Raw genomic sequence first — 14,027 nt, forward strand, 5'->3', positions numbered from 1 at the left:
TCCAGGGAGCCCTGGGGAGCAAGCCTGAGCCTATAGAGTCAAAGCATGTCCCATCCCCAAAAATATCTCCCTGAGATCAGTAGGATAATGATCGCTCCCCACTTGCCCAGGGTCTGCATGACCCACTGCACATTAGTCCTGTGCCCTAAGACCTTTGCCCACCCAAGAAGGACATATAGCCCAGTAGCCACGTTAAATTTCTAACCCCTTATAGGGTCATGTCCATCATCACCTGGAATTCCTCCTTATGCAAATGACTCACTCCCAAGACTCTGGCTCAGGCAGTGATGTATACTTAATCCAATAGCCCTACTCACTCCTCCCACCCCCACCAATGGCTTAAATAGACTTTGTTCTCCTGATTAAAATGAGTTGTCTCACTGAATATTCCTCCACAGAGTCTGTTCTCTTGCTAAGCTCACTACTATCTAAGGACATTGAGCTCCCAGGTGTCCTCAGTATCCACTTCTTGTGCTCATGGGCAGTCACACTGCTACGGATAGCAGGACATGGAGCTGGAACAGCAGTTTAATTTTGTGGGGACTACCATGGATGGTATTATTCTTCTGAATTTTCTTAGTATGTTTACTCTTGGTAAATAGAAAGGCTACTGATTTTTGTGTGTTAATTTTGTATCCTACCTCTTTGCTGAATGTGTTTATTAGTTTTTGGGGGTTTGGGTAGAGTGTTTACCTTATTTTATGTATAGAAATACATCATCTGAAAATAAGGCTACTTTGACTTTTTCCTTTTCTATTTTTATTACCTTTATTTGCTTCTTTTGTCTTATTATTGTAGTCAAGACCTCAAGTGATTATATTGAACGTTAGTGGAGAGTGGACACCCTTATACTTCCTGATTTTAGTGGAAATGCTCTGGATGTTTCTTCATTTATGAAAATGGTGATTATACACTTCTTATATATCACTTTCATCACATCGAGATATACCCTACATGTCTCTAGACTGTCCACAACTTCTACCATGAAGGGATGTTAGATTTTGTCAAAGACCTCTCTGTATTTAATGAGACCATTTCATTTGCTTTTGATTCTATTTATGTTTTGGGTTATACTTATTAATTTGTAGGTTGTAGGTTGATCTATCCATAAATCTGCAGGATGGTTGTAACAGATTGGTATATAACTTTTAAGAACTGACTTATAAAGAAATCCTTTTATTCAATAAATGAACAACTTCAGGCTGGGTGATGTTTATCCTACCTTTTCACTTATAGGACTTCACAAAATACTCAGCCGTAGTGAACTTTTAATACATAGTCATTTCATTTGACTGCATATCAGATTTCTGTGGGAATATCAGTTTTTAAAATCAATGATACATATATTGGCTATCAAATTATTGCAATATGCAAGTTTCATTGTTTTTCTTTTTTATGTTGTGTCTCACAAGGAGACTTCACTCATATCCACTTGAACCTGCCCATTACCAAGTGCACATGCATACTGGCTACAAGCATTCTTGATATAACAAGCTAATCAGTTCCTTGCATTCTGCTTCCTAAACCACAATGAATCCTATTATAGTGACTAATGACAGCAGACTTCAAACAGCCTGCATCTTTGAGATGCCACTAGTAAAGAAAGTGATGGGAAGTCTTTGATGTTATCAGATGTGATGGAAAGTACTCATTTGTATTTGTGTAAATCCCGCAGCCCTCCCCCAGCCCCCTAAATAACCTGAAATCAATTTCAAGTTCCCAAAGGCTCTTCAAAGCAGTCTTCCTCAGAAGTAATGCTGATGGCATTCACATTTCAAGGTTTGTTTCTTGCATCTCGGGACTTCAAGAAGATCTGAAATTTCGCTTTCAAAGAGAAAAGACATACACAAATCACTAGGCTGTTATTTGATGAGCAAAATGTCACAGGTAATAAAATTACCTACAGCAATGAAAAAAATTATATCTAACTATGCAGCTGAGAGCCCGAGTAATGAGGAGGATTCTAGGGAATCCAGAGCTCTAAGACACTCCAAGCTACAGTCCTTTCTTAGTCTATCATTGACCAAATATTGGAATGTAAAGGGTGTGGGCCATGTGGCCAAGTAACTGTACACAAGTGTAATTAGCTCATGCACTCCTGAATGGGGCGTCTGTGAAGCCGTAGACAGCCCTCCATGTGTGCTGGACTCCAATGCCCACAGGAAGCCTGGGTCACATAATTCAGAACATTCATACTCTGCATAGCTCCTGTAGCAGGAGGGTTGGTCTGTGGCTTCTTAAAAGGTTTCAGGTTTGTGGTTACTAGAAACATTCATGAACCTATTCACTCTTAAGGATACACTGGACCCGGTAAAGTTCCACCAGCATTTAATTAGGTTTCCAGTAATTACCTCAAGTAAACGGGAGGGGAATGAAACCTGAGGTTATCATCTCAGGACACAAAATATTTGTATGTGGTTTTAATATCCGTAGCCCATTTGTTTCTGCTCTGCATTTTAGAAAGAGCCATTAGAGTTAGAAGAAAATACACACTGCTGGTTTATCAGGCCACTGGTGACTGTGAATTTCCTGCAACAACTTTAGAGGAAGAGTTTTATTTCCAGTAACTGGACTTCCACATAAAGAGGGCATGTTTTAGCAAGAAAGCAGGCAAAAGCAGTAAATGCTGGAAAGTACTGAGAAAAAGAAGGTGAAGCTTGGGAAAGGAAGATGTGTTTCCTTATTTGACAAAGTTTACGAGATGATAATGAGAAAAACTGAAGCAAGTTTGGAAAAATGGGACCTGCGGAGGACCCAAGAAATATAAAGGACAGCTCTGATTTTGCTCTGAAGACTGCTCTATTACACATTGATGAGTGTAATTCTTGGTGTCCTTTACATAGCAGGCCTGTGAAGGGTTCAACTATGCCATTTACCTGGAGTTAACTTTTAAGCTGGCCATTACAGAAATGCAAAATAATTAATAATCTTGAAATTTTGAAATAACATTAGATTATAAACATCTGACCACAGAGGTTTCCATTCAGGATCTTGTCCTGCCCTGGATATGTGATACATGCTTTCCTAGGCTTCAGTATAATTCAGTTTTCAGGAGATCTAAGGGCTTATGACTCAAACTCTATAAGTTCTTGTTAGAAAATACTTCTCATTCCTCCATGGGATGGCATCTATCTCTGTTAGGTGCCTATGGATGCCTCTGACATTTCTGAAATGATTTAAATACATCTTAGGTGTTGGGAAATATTTGGGAATACTTATTTCCAGGTCTCCAGAAGCCAGGCCTTTTCTTGACACCTCTAATAAAATCATCTTTATACATCATACCTCTTTGTAGCTGATTAAGCTCTGAACACACACACACACACACACACACACACACACACACACACGCACACGCACACACAAACGTATAGATATTGCTTATCTCAAATATATATTCAATCGTCCTCTGTCCAAACCATCTACTTTAAAACATCCCAGGCTATACGTGGTTTTCTGAAAGAAATACAAATTATTAAGTATTATGTAAAAGAATTCTCCAACATAGCAAACACCATTACTCAGCAGGCTTGTTATAGCCACACCAAAACTTGCTGGCCCCATCTCCATCCTATTGGTTGAGTCTGGAATGGGGTCTGAGCTTTTCCCATAAGTCTTCAACTGATGCCAAAGAAGCCTTTCTAGGAGTCCCAATTTGAGAACCATTAGAAAACAAATGGCCAAACTGGACTCTTTCTTGTCTCTACTTTTATTTCAAAGCATTGCTCTCTGGGACCAGTGTCCAGTGGCCTTTTCATTCCCAAACTCATCATTCTTTATTAATCCATTTTATAAGTTGAATACCTCTCTCCATATAATATAAACAAGTAACTCCTTCTTATGAGATCTTTCTTAGGTGTCCAATATCCCTTGTCATTTACTCTTATCTCATACATTTCTTTATAGAATTGAACATAAGTATTCCACATTAATAAGTTAATATGTTCATATAAGCCTTCTTAACCATATATATGATTGGATATGAATAATTCATTAAAATTGAATAAATAAATTATCTTATTCATTTAAACTCCATAAGTGTCAAATATAGTATATTTAGCATAACTGCCATTTGATAAAGTATCAATGGCTAATGATTGGATTGGTGGATATAAATTTAGTAAACAAAAGCAATTCATTCCATTATTCTTACTGTGTCCATACTTGGCTCAGATCAAATTCCCTTGCTCTCTCCTGGTGTTCTGCTATTGCTGTCAGTGAACACTCCATTCTGGAAATGTGTCCATTCAATCTCTATGTGCACTGACAGTTCCTCTCATATATCACTCAGTTAATCTCTCCTGGTCATTGCAAAGAGAAACATTGTAGAACGAACCTCTGAAATCACCTTAACACCTCATATAAATATCACTGAAATTGAATCCCAGATTCTTGGTTCAATTTTTGTTAGTCAAGATACAAGAACTGAGATTATTTCCACAAAACACTTTATTGGGATTTCACTTACAATTACAGAGAAATGTGAGCTTCTAAATGATTATACAAAAAAAAACCCTTTTCAAATTTGTATATTATTGGTTAATTGAAGCTATAATTTATTTCAATAAAATGGTTTACTATTATATTTTAAGTACATATGTTAGAGTGGTTTTTAAATTATCACTGATTTATAGGTTTAGGTTATTTTATTTTACTTTATTTATTTTTTGTGCATTCGAATTACTAGGAAGACTGTTTTGTGAAAAGTTGTTTCCAGTATCTGGACATCTTAGCCACAACCTATATAGATAAAATAGAATCTTTAGGAAACAGGGGAGCCAAAATGATACCATTGCCTGAATGAATGGTATTATAGAACTAGAAATGAATATTATAGAACTAGATAGAAGGAAATGTGATTGTGTGGGGTTATATATAGATGCATTCCACTTCAGATAAATATTGAAGACTCGAAATAGCAAATAAAAGAATCCAATGTGAAGAACATCACTGGAGTCCTCAGAAGGTGACAGGCGAGAGGCAATATCTAGATGGTGACCCAGGGCATCAGTGGGATGCCTAGGGGGATGCGGCTGCATTATGTTTCCTTTGTGCGAGCTTTCCCCTGACTTGAACCTTTGTTTCTCTCATCAGGTCTCATTGTGAGAGAAGTGAGCATTGAGATTTCACGCCAGCAGGTGGAGGAACTGTTCGGGCCTGAAGATTACTGGTGCCAGTGTGTGGCCTGGAGCTCAGCGGGCACTACGAAGAGTCGGAAGGCATACGTGCGCATTGCGTGTGAGTCCCTGCACCTGGACACTCATGGGTACAACACGGATGGTTGGCCTAGAAATCTCTGGTCCCGAGTCAGGGTTCTAACTCAAAAGAATGCCCCCAGGGTGCTGTATTTGAACCATAGTTTCTCAGGAATCACATTTTTGGTTTTGGGGTTTTTTGTTTGTTTTGTTTTTTTTTAATGTATTTTAGATCTGGTAGCAATCAGACTATGGGAGAATCAAGTGTTGTCTTTTGTTCTGTTGTTTGTTTGTTTGTTTAGTTTTGTTTTTTTTTCATTGATTCTAGCTTGTTAAAATAATATTGAGCAGTGTTTCTGTGGGAACTAGAAGTCTCCTAGGCCAAGAGTCTCTACTTATGCTGAAGCTTTATTAGTGCATCGGAACACAGTCCCGAAGTGTTAACTGCCAACACATTACAGCTCAGAAATGAGAGAAAGAACCTCTCAAACCGTGATAACCTGGTAAATGGAAAGATGTGCTAGACAGTTACGGAGATTCCCTTAGATCCAATCATGTGCTAATCAGGAGGAATGGACTCTTCTCTTCACAGAGCCCTTCTCAACATGGAACCCTTTCCTCAGGAGCAGTGTGAAGGCTGATTACACCAGAATATGTAGTGTCATATGACATTCCAGGTTGACACTCTCTAACAGATGATGTGACCACTGAAATTTACATCTTCTTTGCTGAACTCTTTGTCTGTGTGTCAGATGTCAGTATCCCGTTCATGTGTCAGAACATCTCGTCCATCCTGACTGATGTCACCCCTGATACATGCTCAACTTGGGCTCCTTTTCCGCCTGATCTGATCTGTCTTGCTTCCCAGAGACCTGGAGTCTTCCTGTCCTCCAGTCAGTGTTCTGTGCAGTCAGTGCAGTCTTCATGAAACATAAGCCTCATCTCCTCTCACTTCTACCCCCACTTCACGGGAGCAGGGACTTGACACATAAATCCAAAATTCTGTATCAAAACACCAGGGAATAGGTGGCCTAAAAATCAGAAATTTCCTTTGTTGTACTTTTGAAGGCTAGACGTTCAAGTTGAAGATGTCAGTGGGTTGGCTTTCTCCTGAGGCCTCTCTGCATCTTGCAGACAGCTGCCTTCTTACGGAGTCCCTGAAGGGCTCAAGGGATCCTTCCTGGTATCTCTTTGTGCATTTCTTTTTTCTTAGAAGACACAAGTCGGGTTGGATTGTTAGCCATCCAGACAGGCTTATCTTAAATTAATCACCTCTTTAAAGGCCTCATTTTCCAAATGCCATCACATTCTAAGCACTGAAAGTAGTTACTCAGCGTCTGAACTGGGGACAGAGATGTGACTTAGTATATAACACCCACCTGTCTATCTTCCTCACCAGAGCCTCGAGCTCTGAACACTAGGGATCTCTCAATGTAAGTCACACTGGACTTGAACTCTTATACTTCCTTCACCCTTCAAAGCTAATTCGTGCCTGCTTGCTTCAGCCTATTTACCTGTGGGATTTTTAAAAGTTAATTTCCTCAGTAAATATCTATCAAGATTTTTTTTTTGTCCTTGGACAGCTTTATACTTTGAGAGCAATCTGGTGAGACTAGATAAACTCTAGATAAAGCAAGTAATGAAGCAGGTAGGGAGATAGGATATGTGCTGTGGATAAACTGAACAGGCCTGGAAGATGCTGTGCTTGAGAGAAAGGTCAGGGGAGGTCTGCTGTGAGCCCGAGCTCCTATTCCCTGCTTACCTTGAAAGCACGGATCAGGAGAAGTGCAGCAGACTCCTATAAATACTTGGGATTCCCAGATGAGAGAGAAAGGTACGGCCTGGGAGTCCGGAGAAAATGGGAGGGCGGAGAATTAGGACATGGGGAGTTTGGTGTGATTTGGAATTCTGGCAGAAACCCATGTCACATCTGTGCACTGAATCATTGAGTGCAAGCTAACAAGAAACCCATCTCACCTGCTCTTACAGAGTCCCTGACTCCACACTAGTCAGAAGCAATGCTGAAGGCAAAAATAAAAGTTACGTGGCTGCTCTTTGGGCTTTTGTGAGGCTGACATAGAAGGCAGTGGGAATGAGAGCTCTTTTGAGTGTTTACATGTGGATGTGAAAGGAAGAGAGAAACTTTTCATTCAAAAGAGATGAAACTTTCAATGGATTTTTATCCCTTCCCTGTCCCTGTTTCCAGCTCAGTTTGCCTATTCTTATTGGTCTGCTTTCATTTGTTGTGATTTTTGTGTTTCACCTCAGTGTGATCCTTTCAGTGAAGAATTCTATTTTACACAACCTGTATCTTCACGGCTTAGACCTATGCCTAGGATATACTATGTGTTTAGTAAATGTGTCTGAATGAAGCTCCTGATGAAGAATTCTCTGTGAAGCTTGTATATATGCTGAAGATGAATATCACTCTCTGAATATAGCTAGAAGTTTATGTGGTGCCCTAAGTGCATTGTCCATTTAGTCGCTGCAATGTGGGACACACTTAAAGCGTAACTATTGATGACTACTCTTAGGAGCAGCATACCAAGATCATTACAGATGTTAGGTGGAGGGTTGAGTCAATGCTTGGGCATGGGGAGAAACTGAACGACTGGCAATATCACAGGAGTGCCTGGAGCTGGGGTGGCCCTTGGGGAAAAGGCAACAATGGGCTTCTGTCTGTCCGCATTGACTGGTCAAAGGATACCTCCTACTCCCACCAGCTAATAATGCAGGCTGAAACCGCTCCTCTCGGAGAGCAGTTTCCAAAAGGGAGAGAGGATTTCATTGCCAGCACTTCCAACAGGTGGGTTCAGGCCTGAGACCCTGCTGGAACAGCCCCATGCTCTCCACATAAGTTTAAAATTAATTGTAAAACTCGCTTTGAACTACAATAGAAAGAGAAGTGTGACGTAAGTTAGGTTTTTCCTACTCTTCTACATACCCATGAGTATCAACACAGTAAATACTTAAAGCGCAGCCTACACTCTATACCAAATTAATCCACAGATAGGCTTAAAGGCTGCAGAGTCCCTCACAATGTGCTCTTATGTATAGCTTTTCTTTTTAAAGAAAAGATTGTGTTTCCAATTTTATAGAGAAAGGTATAGACATGAATCTTTATTTTCTATTTTAAAATTATATATGCATGTGAAAACCTGTCTAGTTTTTTGCTATATTTTTCTAAACGTCTTTCTCGAACTCCTAGTTTTTAAGGAGTTTGACATTTTCAAACAATCAGAGAACAACCTTTTCCCTGTGGTGGTAATTCTCAGAAGAGGTGTGCCAATGACTTCGTAATTGAAGCCACACACATGCGGCCGAGGCATCCCATCTCACTCATGACTGTTTACTCAGACAGATACAGATCGTGATGAACCTGAGGGCAAGAACTTTACTCTCCCTCTGGCGAGGGTGCCCCCTAACAAGCCGACCTCCCATATTCAGCCCAGTGGTTGTGGATTTCGGCGTCTTCCACACACCAAATGAGCCGTGTGTTTTGAGCAGTGAGACTTGACGGGTGGCCATCTCATAAATAGCAACTCCAGTTTATATGTGTCATGGGTGAACATAACTACAAGACAGAAGTTAAATCCGTGTGACCAGTGTACTCCACCCTGATGGTACGTACTCCCACACTGCCATCATCCTTTCATTTAAGCTGTTTTCAGGAAGGTAGACAGAGGGATTAATGAATTAGTGATGTTTATGATCAATCACTTATACATCCAAGTTCTATTAAAATAGAAAATTATTCAGTGACACAATCTGAGCATAGGAAAAAATAGAAAATTTGAAGTAAACATTTAGCAAGAAATTAACTAAGAATATACCTTCCCCAATCAAACTCCTTAATTTCTGCTAGAAGTATCAGCTTTTGCTGGGTGGGCAGTCTCTTTCCTGCAAAGGGTCTTGCCTCAGCAACCATCTTTAGGAGAAAAGGGTTTGGTTCCCAAGTGCTTCTATTTTAAAGCCAATTTGAGAATCCCAAAACCTTTTGGGAAAGAAGGAATCTGTTGAGCAGCTCTGTCCAGGGAAGACTTGAAGTTGATATTCTAGTCATTGTAGAAGCTACCACACTGGTGCTTGTTCTTTGCTCTCGTGTCTGAGGAAGGGAGCAATGTGGACAAAGTTAAAAGCATTTGCCTCCAGACCTGGCTGTATTATATACAAATTCCCATCCCATCACTGACAAATGAGACATTGGTCAGGTTACTTAACCTCTCTGAGCCTTAATTTTATGAACCATGAAATGAAAATGATAGGGCTATTTTGAGATTAAAGGAGATAAATTTTCTAAGCATGTGACAGGCTGGCAAGACAGAGATCATGTGCTCACTGAGTGATGGCAGGTGTTCAGACTACCAGCTACCACAGTTCTGGGGGCTCTGTACATTTGTTTTAAGATTTACACATACTAAGCAAACTTTGAGAGTGAAATATCACTCCCTATGTGTCTGTCCAGGCTGTCAATCCAGAAGACCGAAATTGTCTCCTGATTCATACAACATGGGGCCATAATTTCCCCCATGCCTGAGGATAAGAGTGAGAGCCACATGGTAACTGCTCTCCTACAAATCTTGGGTGACAGTGGGATGTGAATGCGTAGAGAATCCATCTTCCTGCAAGTGTCAGGACAGTTCTCTGATATTCCTCTTGAATCACATGTACTAACCTGTAAGTCACAGTAGTCTCACAGAGGCTGCTGACAACAGACAGGCATCAGACAGTTCTTGGAAAGAACTATGGAGAACCAAGGTGACCTTCCAGCCCTCCTCCCACAACTCACTTGGCCTTATCCATATGGTGAGAACTGTCTTTTGAGCCACCTGGAAGCTTGTATCAACCTTGCTCACATTGTGAGTCCATAGTATTTAGCACACTGTCTAGGATGGCTGTGCCTAATAGAAGTGTGATGCCTGCTACTTCTGTCACTCTAGTTTACAAAAGCCTTTCTAGTTTCTGGTGTCTAAGTAAACATAGGCAGATGAAATTCCCTTTAATATTATATTGTGTAGAGTTTCAACATAGAATATAAGAAAGCACATGTCAATGAAATACTTAACAACTTTTAATAATAGTCTTTGGAATTGGTTCAGTGCCTCTCAATTAAGATGACATTCGGGTCATGTGTGCTCCAGAGCCCCAGAAGACTAGTTAGAACACATAGTCTGTAAAGTGATCACAATGACATTACAGGAGGTGCTACTGAAGCACTGTATATGGATTAGCTGTTTGTTCGTTTCAAGGACTCTGTGATAAGTGAGATTATTAACCATACTTTATAGGTAAAGGCAATCAAAAGATGAGACCACAAAGTTCTGCCTGAGATCCTGCAGCAGTGTGTGGACACGCGTGTCAATCCTGGAGCCAATGCTCTGCTTAAGCCAACGCACTGAGAAAAAATAAGGGAGAGATGATGGCATTTTGTTTTCACCTCTCTTGGTTTTGGTTTTGGGTTGTGGTGAGGTGGAAGTTCACAAGATTATCTTTTCCGTCTGATGAATTATTTAAAGCCTCCTTTTATTTACTGTATGAAAGTGTGAAGGATTCATGCCTTCCTGTATCTCTCCTCTTTGCACGGTGTATATAACTACACCCATTTCTTTGTTCATTCAAGGCAATAGCCTCATTCTACAGATAGACAGTTTACAAAAGCCTTTCCTTCTCTTCCCAAATCTTCCCCTTATCTACCACCAGTCCCCTCCTTCTTTCTATTACTGAAATTGCCTCTAAAGGTGGGTCTGTCAGGACCCCAGCTCTGTCATTCTCTTAAGAACATATTTTTCTTCATAGCATTTTGATTCTTTGTCACTTTTCTTCTTCATGTTCATTATCTTCCCTAGAAGAATATAAGGCCCAAAGTTGACGGACATTTAGTTTTGGTGTTACAACCCCAGTACCTACTACTAGTTCTTCACATGTATGTGCTTGTGGGAAACAAATGAAGATGACAAATACGTGAAATGAAATTGAAGACGCAGGGCGAATGGATGGTACAATCCTTGTTTTCGTCCGTTTGTTAAAACCAGTTTCTTTTCTAAGGGATTCAAGGACATCTCTAGGAAAGGATTGCTCCCATGCTTCCCCACAAATTTCCATAAGCAAAACACACCCCCCTTGATATTTTGCCGCTTCCTACAGCACTTAGGGTATCTAGTACCCATTTCTTGATGTATTATATGCTCATAGTTTACCTCATGACCCCCTTACACTCAGATCCATGTAGACAAACTTGTTTTATTGCTCAACGAGGAAGAAAATTTTCCTGGGGATCAACACTGTCACAAAGGAATGCATATATTTGCTGTTCCGTGTCGAGATATCCCTAGATAAAGATACATCTAATATCATGAGTTAATATGTTGGCTTCTATGTGCATGAAAATCATATCTTTAGAGTCTTTCCTGCTATTCCTCAATTTCCTACTTGGTTGCAATACTCAGCATAAGAAAATCCTTAAACAACTTAACCAAATAATGTATTTCTTAGGCATTCTTAATGACATGGGCCATACCATGAACGTAATAGCTTACTACTGAATTTCTTGGTAGAACAGAGCTGATTTGTCAATACCAGAATAAATAGCTTATTCACAAATGATCATTTCTGAGGTTTTGGGCCCAGTCCTTCAGGCAACCCTTAAGCCCCAAGTGCCTGTTGTAAATGACAGAGTCCATATTTTGATTTCAAAAAGATTAACTACATAGTTTAGACATTGGGATGGAGTTTTAACAAAGTACTCTTTTGTTTTATTTAGATCTCAATAGCTTATGTAGCCATAAACAGTTCACTATGGTTTTTATGATAAGATTAAAAGCTAGACCCCATGGCTGGATGCATTTACCCAAATATGTGTGCTTTTGTCTATGGGCAAAACTACTCAAGTTTCATGAAATCTCACAAACTCATGGACATTTATAGTCCACCCTTCTTATCAGAGGTAGACAAGTAACTGACCAAATGCAATCTCATACAGTTACATTCTGGGGAAGGGCATCCATCCCTATGTTATAGGTACAGTATGTAACCCGCCAGACTAAAAATTGACAGTAAAGTGTATTTTATGCCGTAGGGAAGTGTATAGCTTAAATGCTTACTTGCCAGCATATCGTCTATAAGCATTGCGTTGCTTTTGTACCTGCAAAGAAAGCCTTAAAGCTTTGGACCACCAGGTTCTCCATCCATAAAGTTGGCAAGGTTCTTATTACTTATCCCTAAGACATACCTTAAAAATATTGCGATGACGTCTAATCATTTTTCCTGAACCTAAAGGTACAGTGTGAATATAAAAGTGTGCTTTTCACGGCACCTGCTCTCTTCCCCTACTTTGTAATGACTGTCGTTTGGACATCTAATTCTAAAATGTTTTTCCCCTAAAAGACCCTTTAGCAAGACTACAAGAATACCAATGTATTTTTGTCCTGTAAATGCCCCAAAGTCAGTAAATAAGAAAAATTGCCATGATAGCATATCTTTACTTCAGGGACTGTGTTCACTTGAGATCCATAAGTCGAAATGATCTGGCTACAAAGAAGGAAAGCAGTCCTTGGTACATTAAAGACATGGCCAGCATGCCCTCCTGCTCAAGGATGCTGGCTTGACTTCTGTCCTCAGGTATGAATTGTGATGCTGTGGAAGTTTCCATGGTCAGTTCTTAGGGAGGGCCAAGAACTTTAGCTCTTAAATGAGGAAAATGAGGTTATCAAGAATTAAGTTTATGAAGAAAATAGTCAAAATCTATTAACATTCCCCATCCCTCTTATTTTTCCCCAAATGCCTTCTACTGCACACTACAAGTGGACAAAGTTCAATGTAAAATATACCTCAATACGGATTGATTTAAAGAAATGATCTGTCCCAACCAATTCTATCTGTAATGTCACCCGCTGAAGACATTTTTGTGTCAAAAGTAATTTTTTTGGCAAACTTATTTTCCGTTTATTTATTTACTTACTTATTTACTTATTTATTTGTTATTGAATATTTTATGTGTTTACACATGTTATCCCCTTTCACCCCTCTCCAATCCCCCCTCCCTCCTCATTCTGCTTCTATGAAGATGCCCCCACTCCCACTCACTCCCTCCCACCTCCCTGCCCTGGCATTCCCTTACAGTGGGGCTTCGAGCCTTTACAGGACCAAGGGTTTCTCCTCCTATTGATGCCAGACAATGCCATCCTCTGCGACATATGCAGCTGGAGTCATGGGTCCCTCCATGTGTACTCATTCGTTGGTGGTTAGTCCCTAGGAGCTCTAGGTTGGGGGGGTCTGGTTGGTTGATATTGTTGTTTTTCTATGATTTTGCAAACCCTTTCAGCTCCTTCAGTCCTTTCTCTTAACTCCTCCATTACTGTCCCTGTGCTCAGTCAGATGCTTAGCTACAAGCTAATCTCTTATCCTTACATCCTCATCTGTATCAGTAAGACTCTGGCAGAGCCTCTCAGGAGACATCCGTATCAAGCTCCTATCAGCAAGCACTTCTTGGCATCAACAAACAGTAGTGACTGGGTTTGGTGACTACATATGGGATGGATCCTCAGTTGGGGCAGTCTCTTTTCTTCAGTCTCTGTTCCACTCTTTTTTCCTTGTATTTCTTCCTATGTGTATTTTGTTCTCCCTTCTAAGAAGGACTGAAGCATCCACATTTTGGTTTTCTTTCTTCTTGAGCTCCACATGATCTGTGAATTATTTCTTGGATATTCCAAGCTTTGGGGCTATTACCTACATATCATGTGTTTTCTTTTGTGACTGGGTTACCTCACTCAGGACGATATTTTCTAGTTCAACCCATTTGCCTATGAATTTCATGAAGTCATTGTTTTTGATAGC

At 40.1% G+C, this 14,027-nt stretch overlaps 1 protein-coding gene across 3 annotated transcripts in view; it reads left to right on the top strand.

Moving 5' to 3' along the window:
- Unc5c (unc-5 netrin receptor C) overlaps nucleotides 1-14,027 on the top strand; it is a 354,131-nt gene that overhangs the window by 231,609 nt on the left and 108,495 nt on the right. For all 3 annotated transcript variants that reach the window (NM_001415084.1, NM_199407.2, XM_039102727.2), the window contains one exon: nucleotides 5,095-5,238. In NM_001415084.1, the coding sequence (NP_001402013.1) occupies nucleotides 5,095-5,238 (144 nt within the window). The remainder of the gene's footprint in view (nucleotides 1-5,094; nucleotides 5,239-14,027) is intronic.

Source organism: Rattus norvegicus, chromosome 2 (genome assembly GCF_036323735.1).
Source record: "Rattus norvegicus strain BN/NHsdMcwi chromosome 2, GRCr8, whole genome shotgun sequence".
Lineage (NCBI taxonomy): Eukaryota > Metazoa > Chordata > Mammalia > Rodentia > Muridae > Rattus > Rattus norvegicus.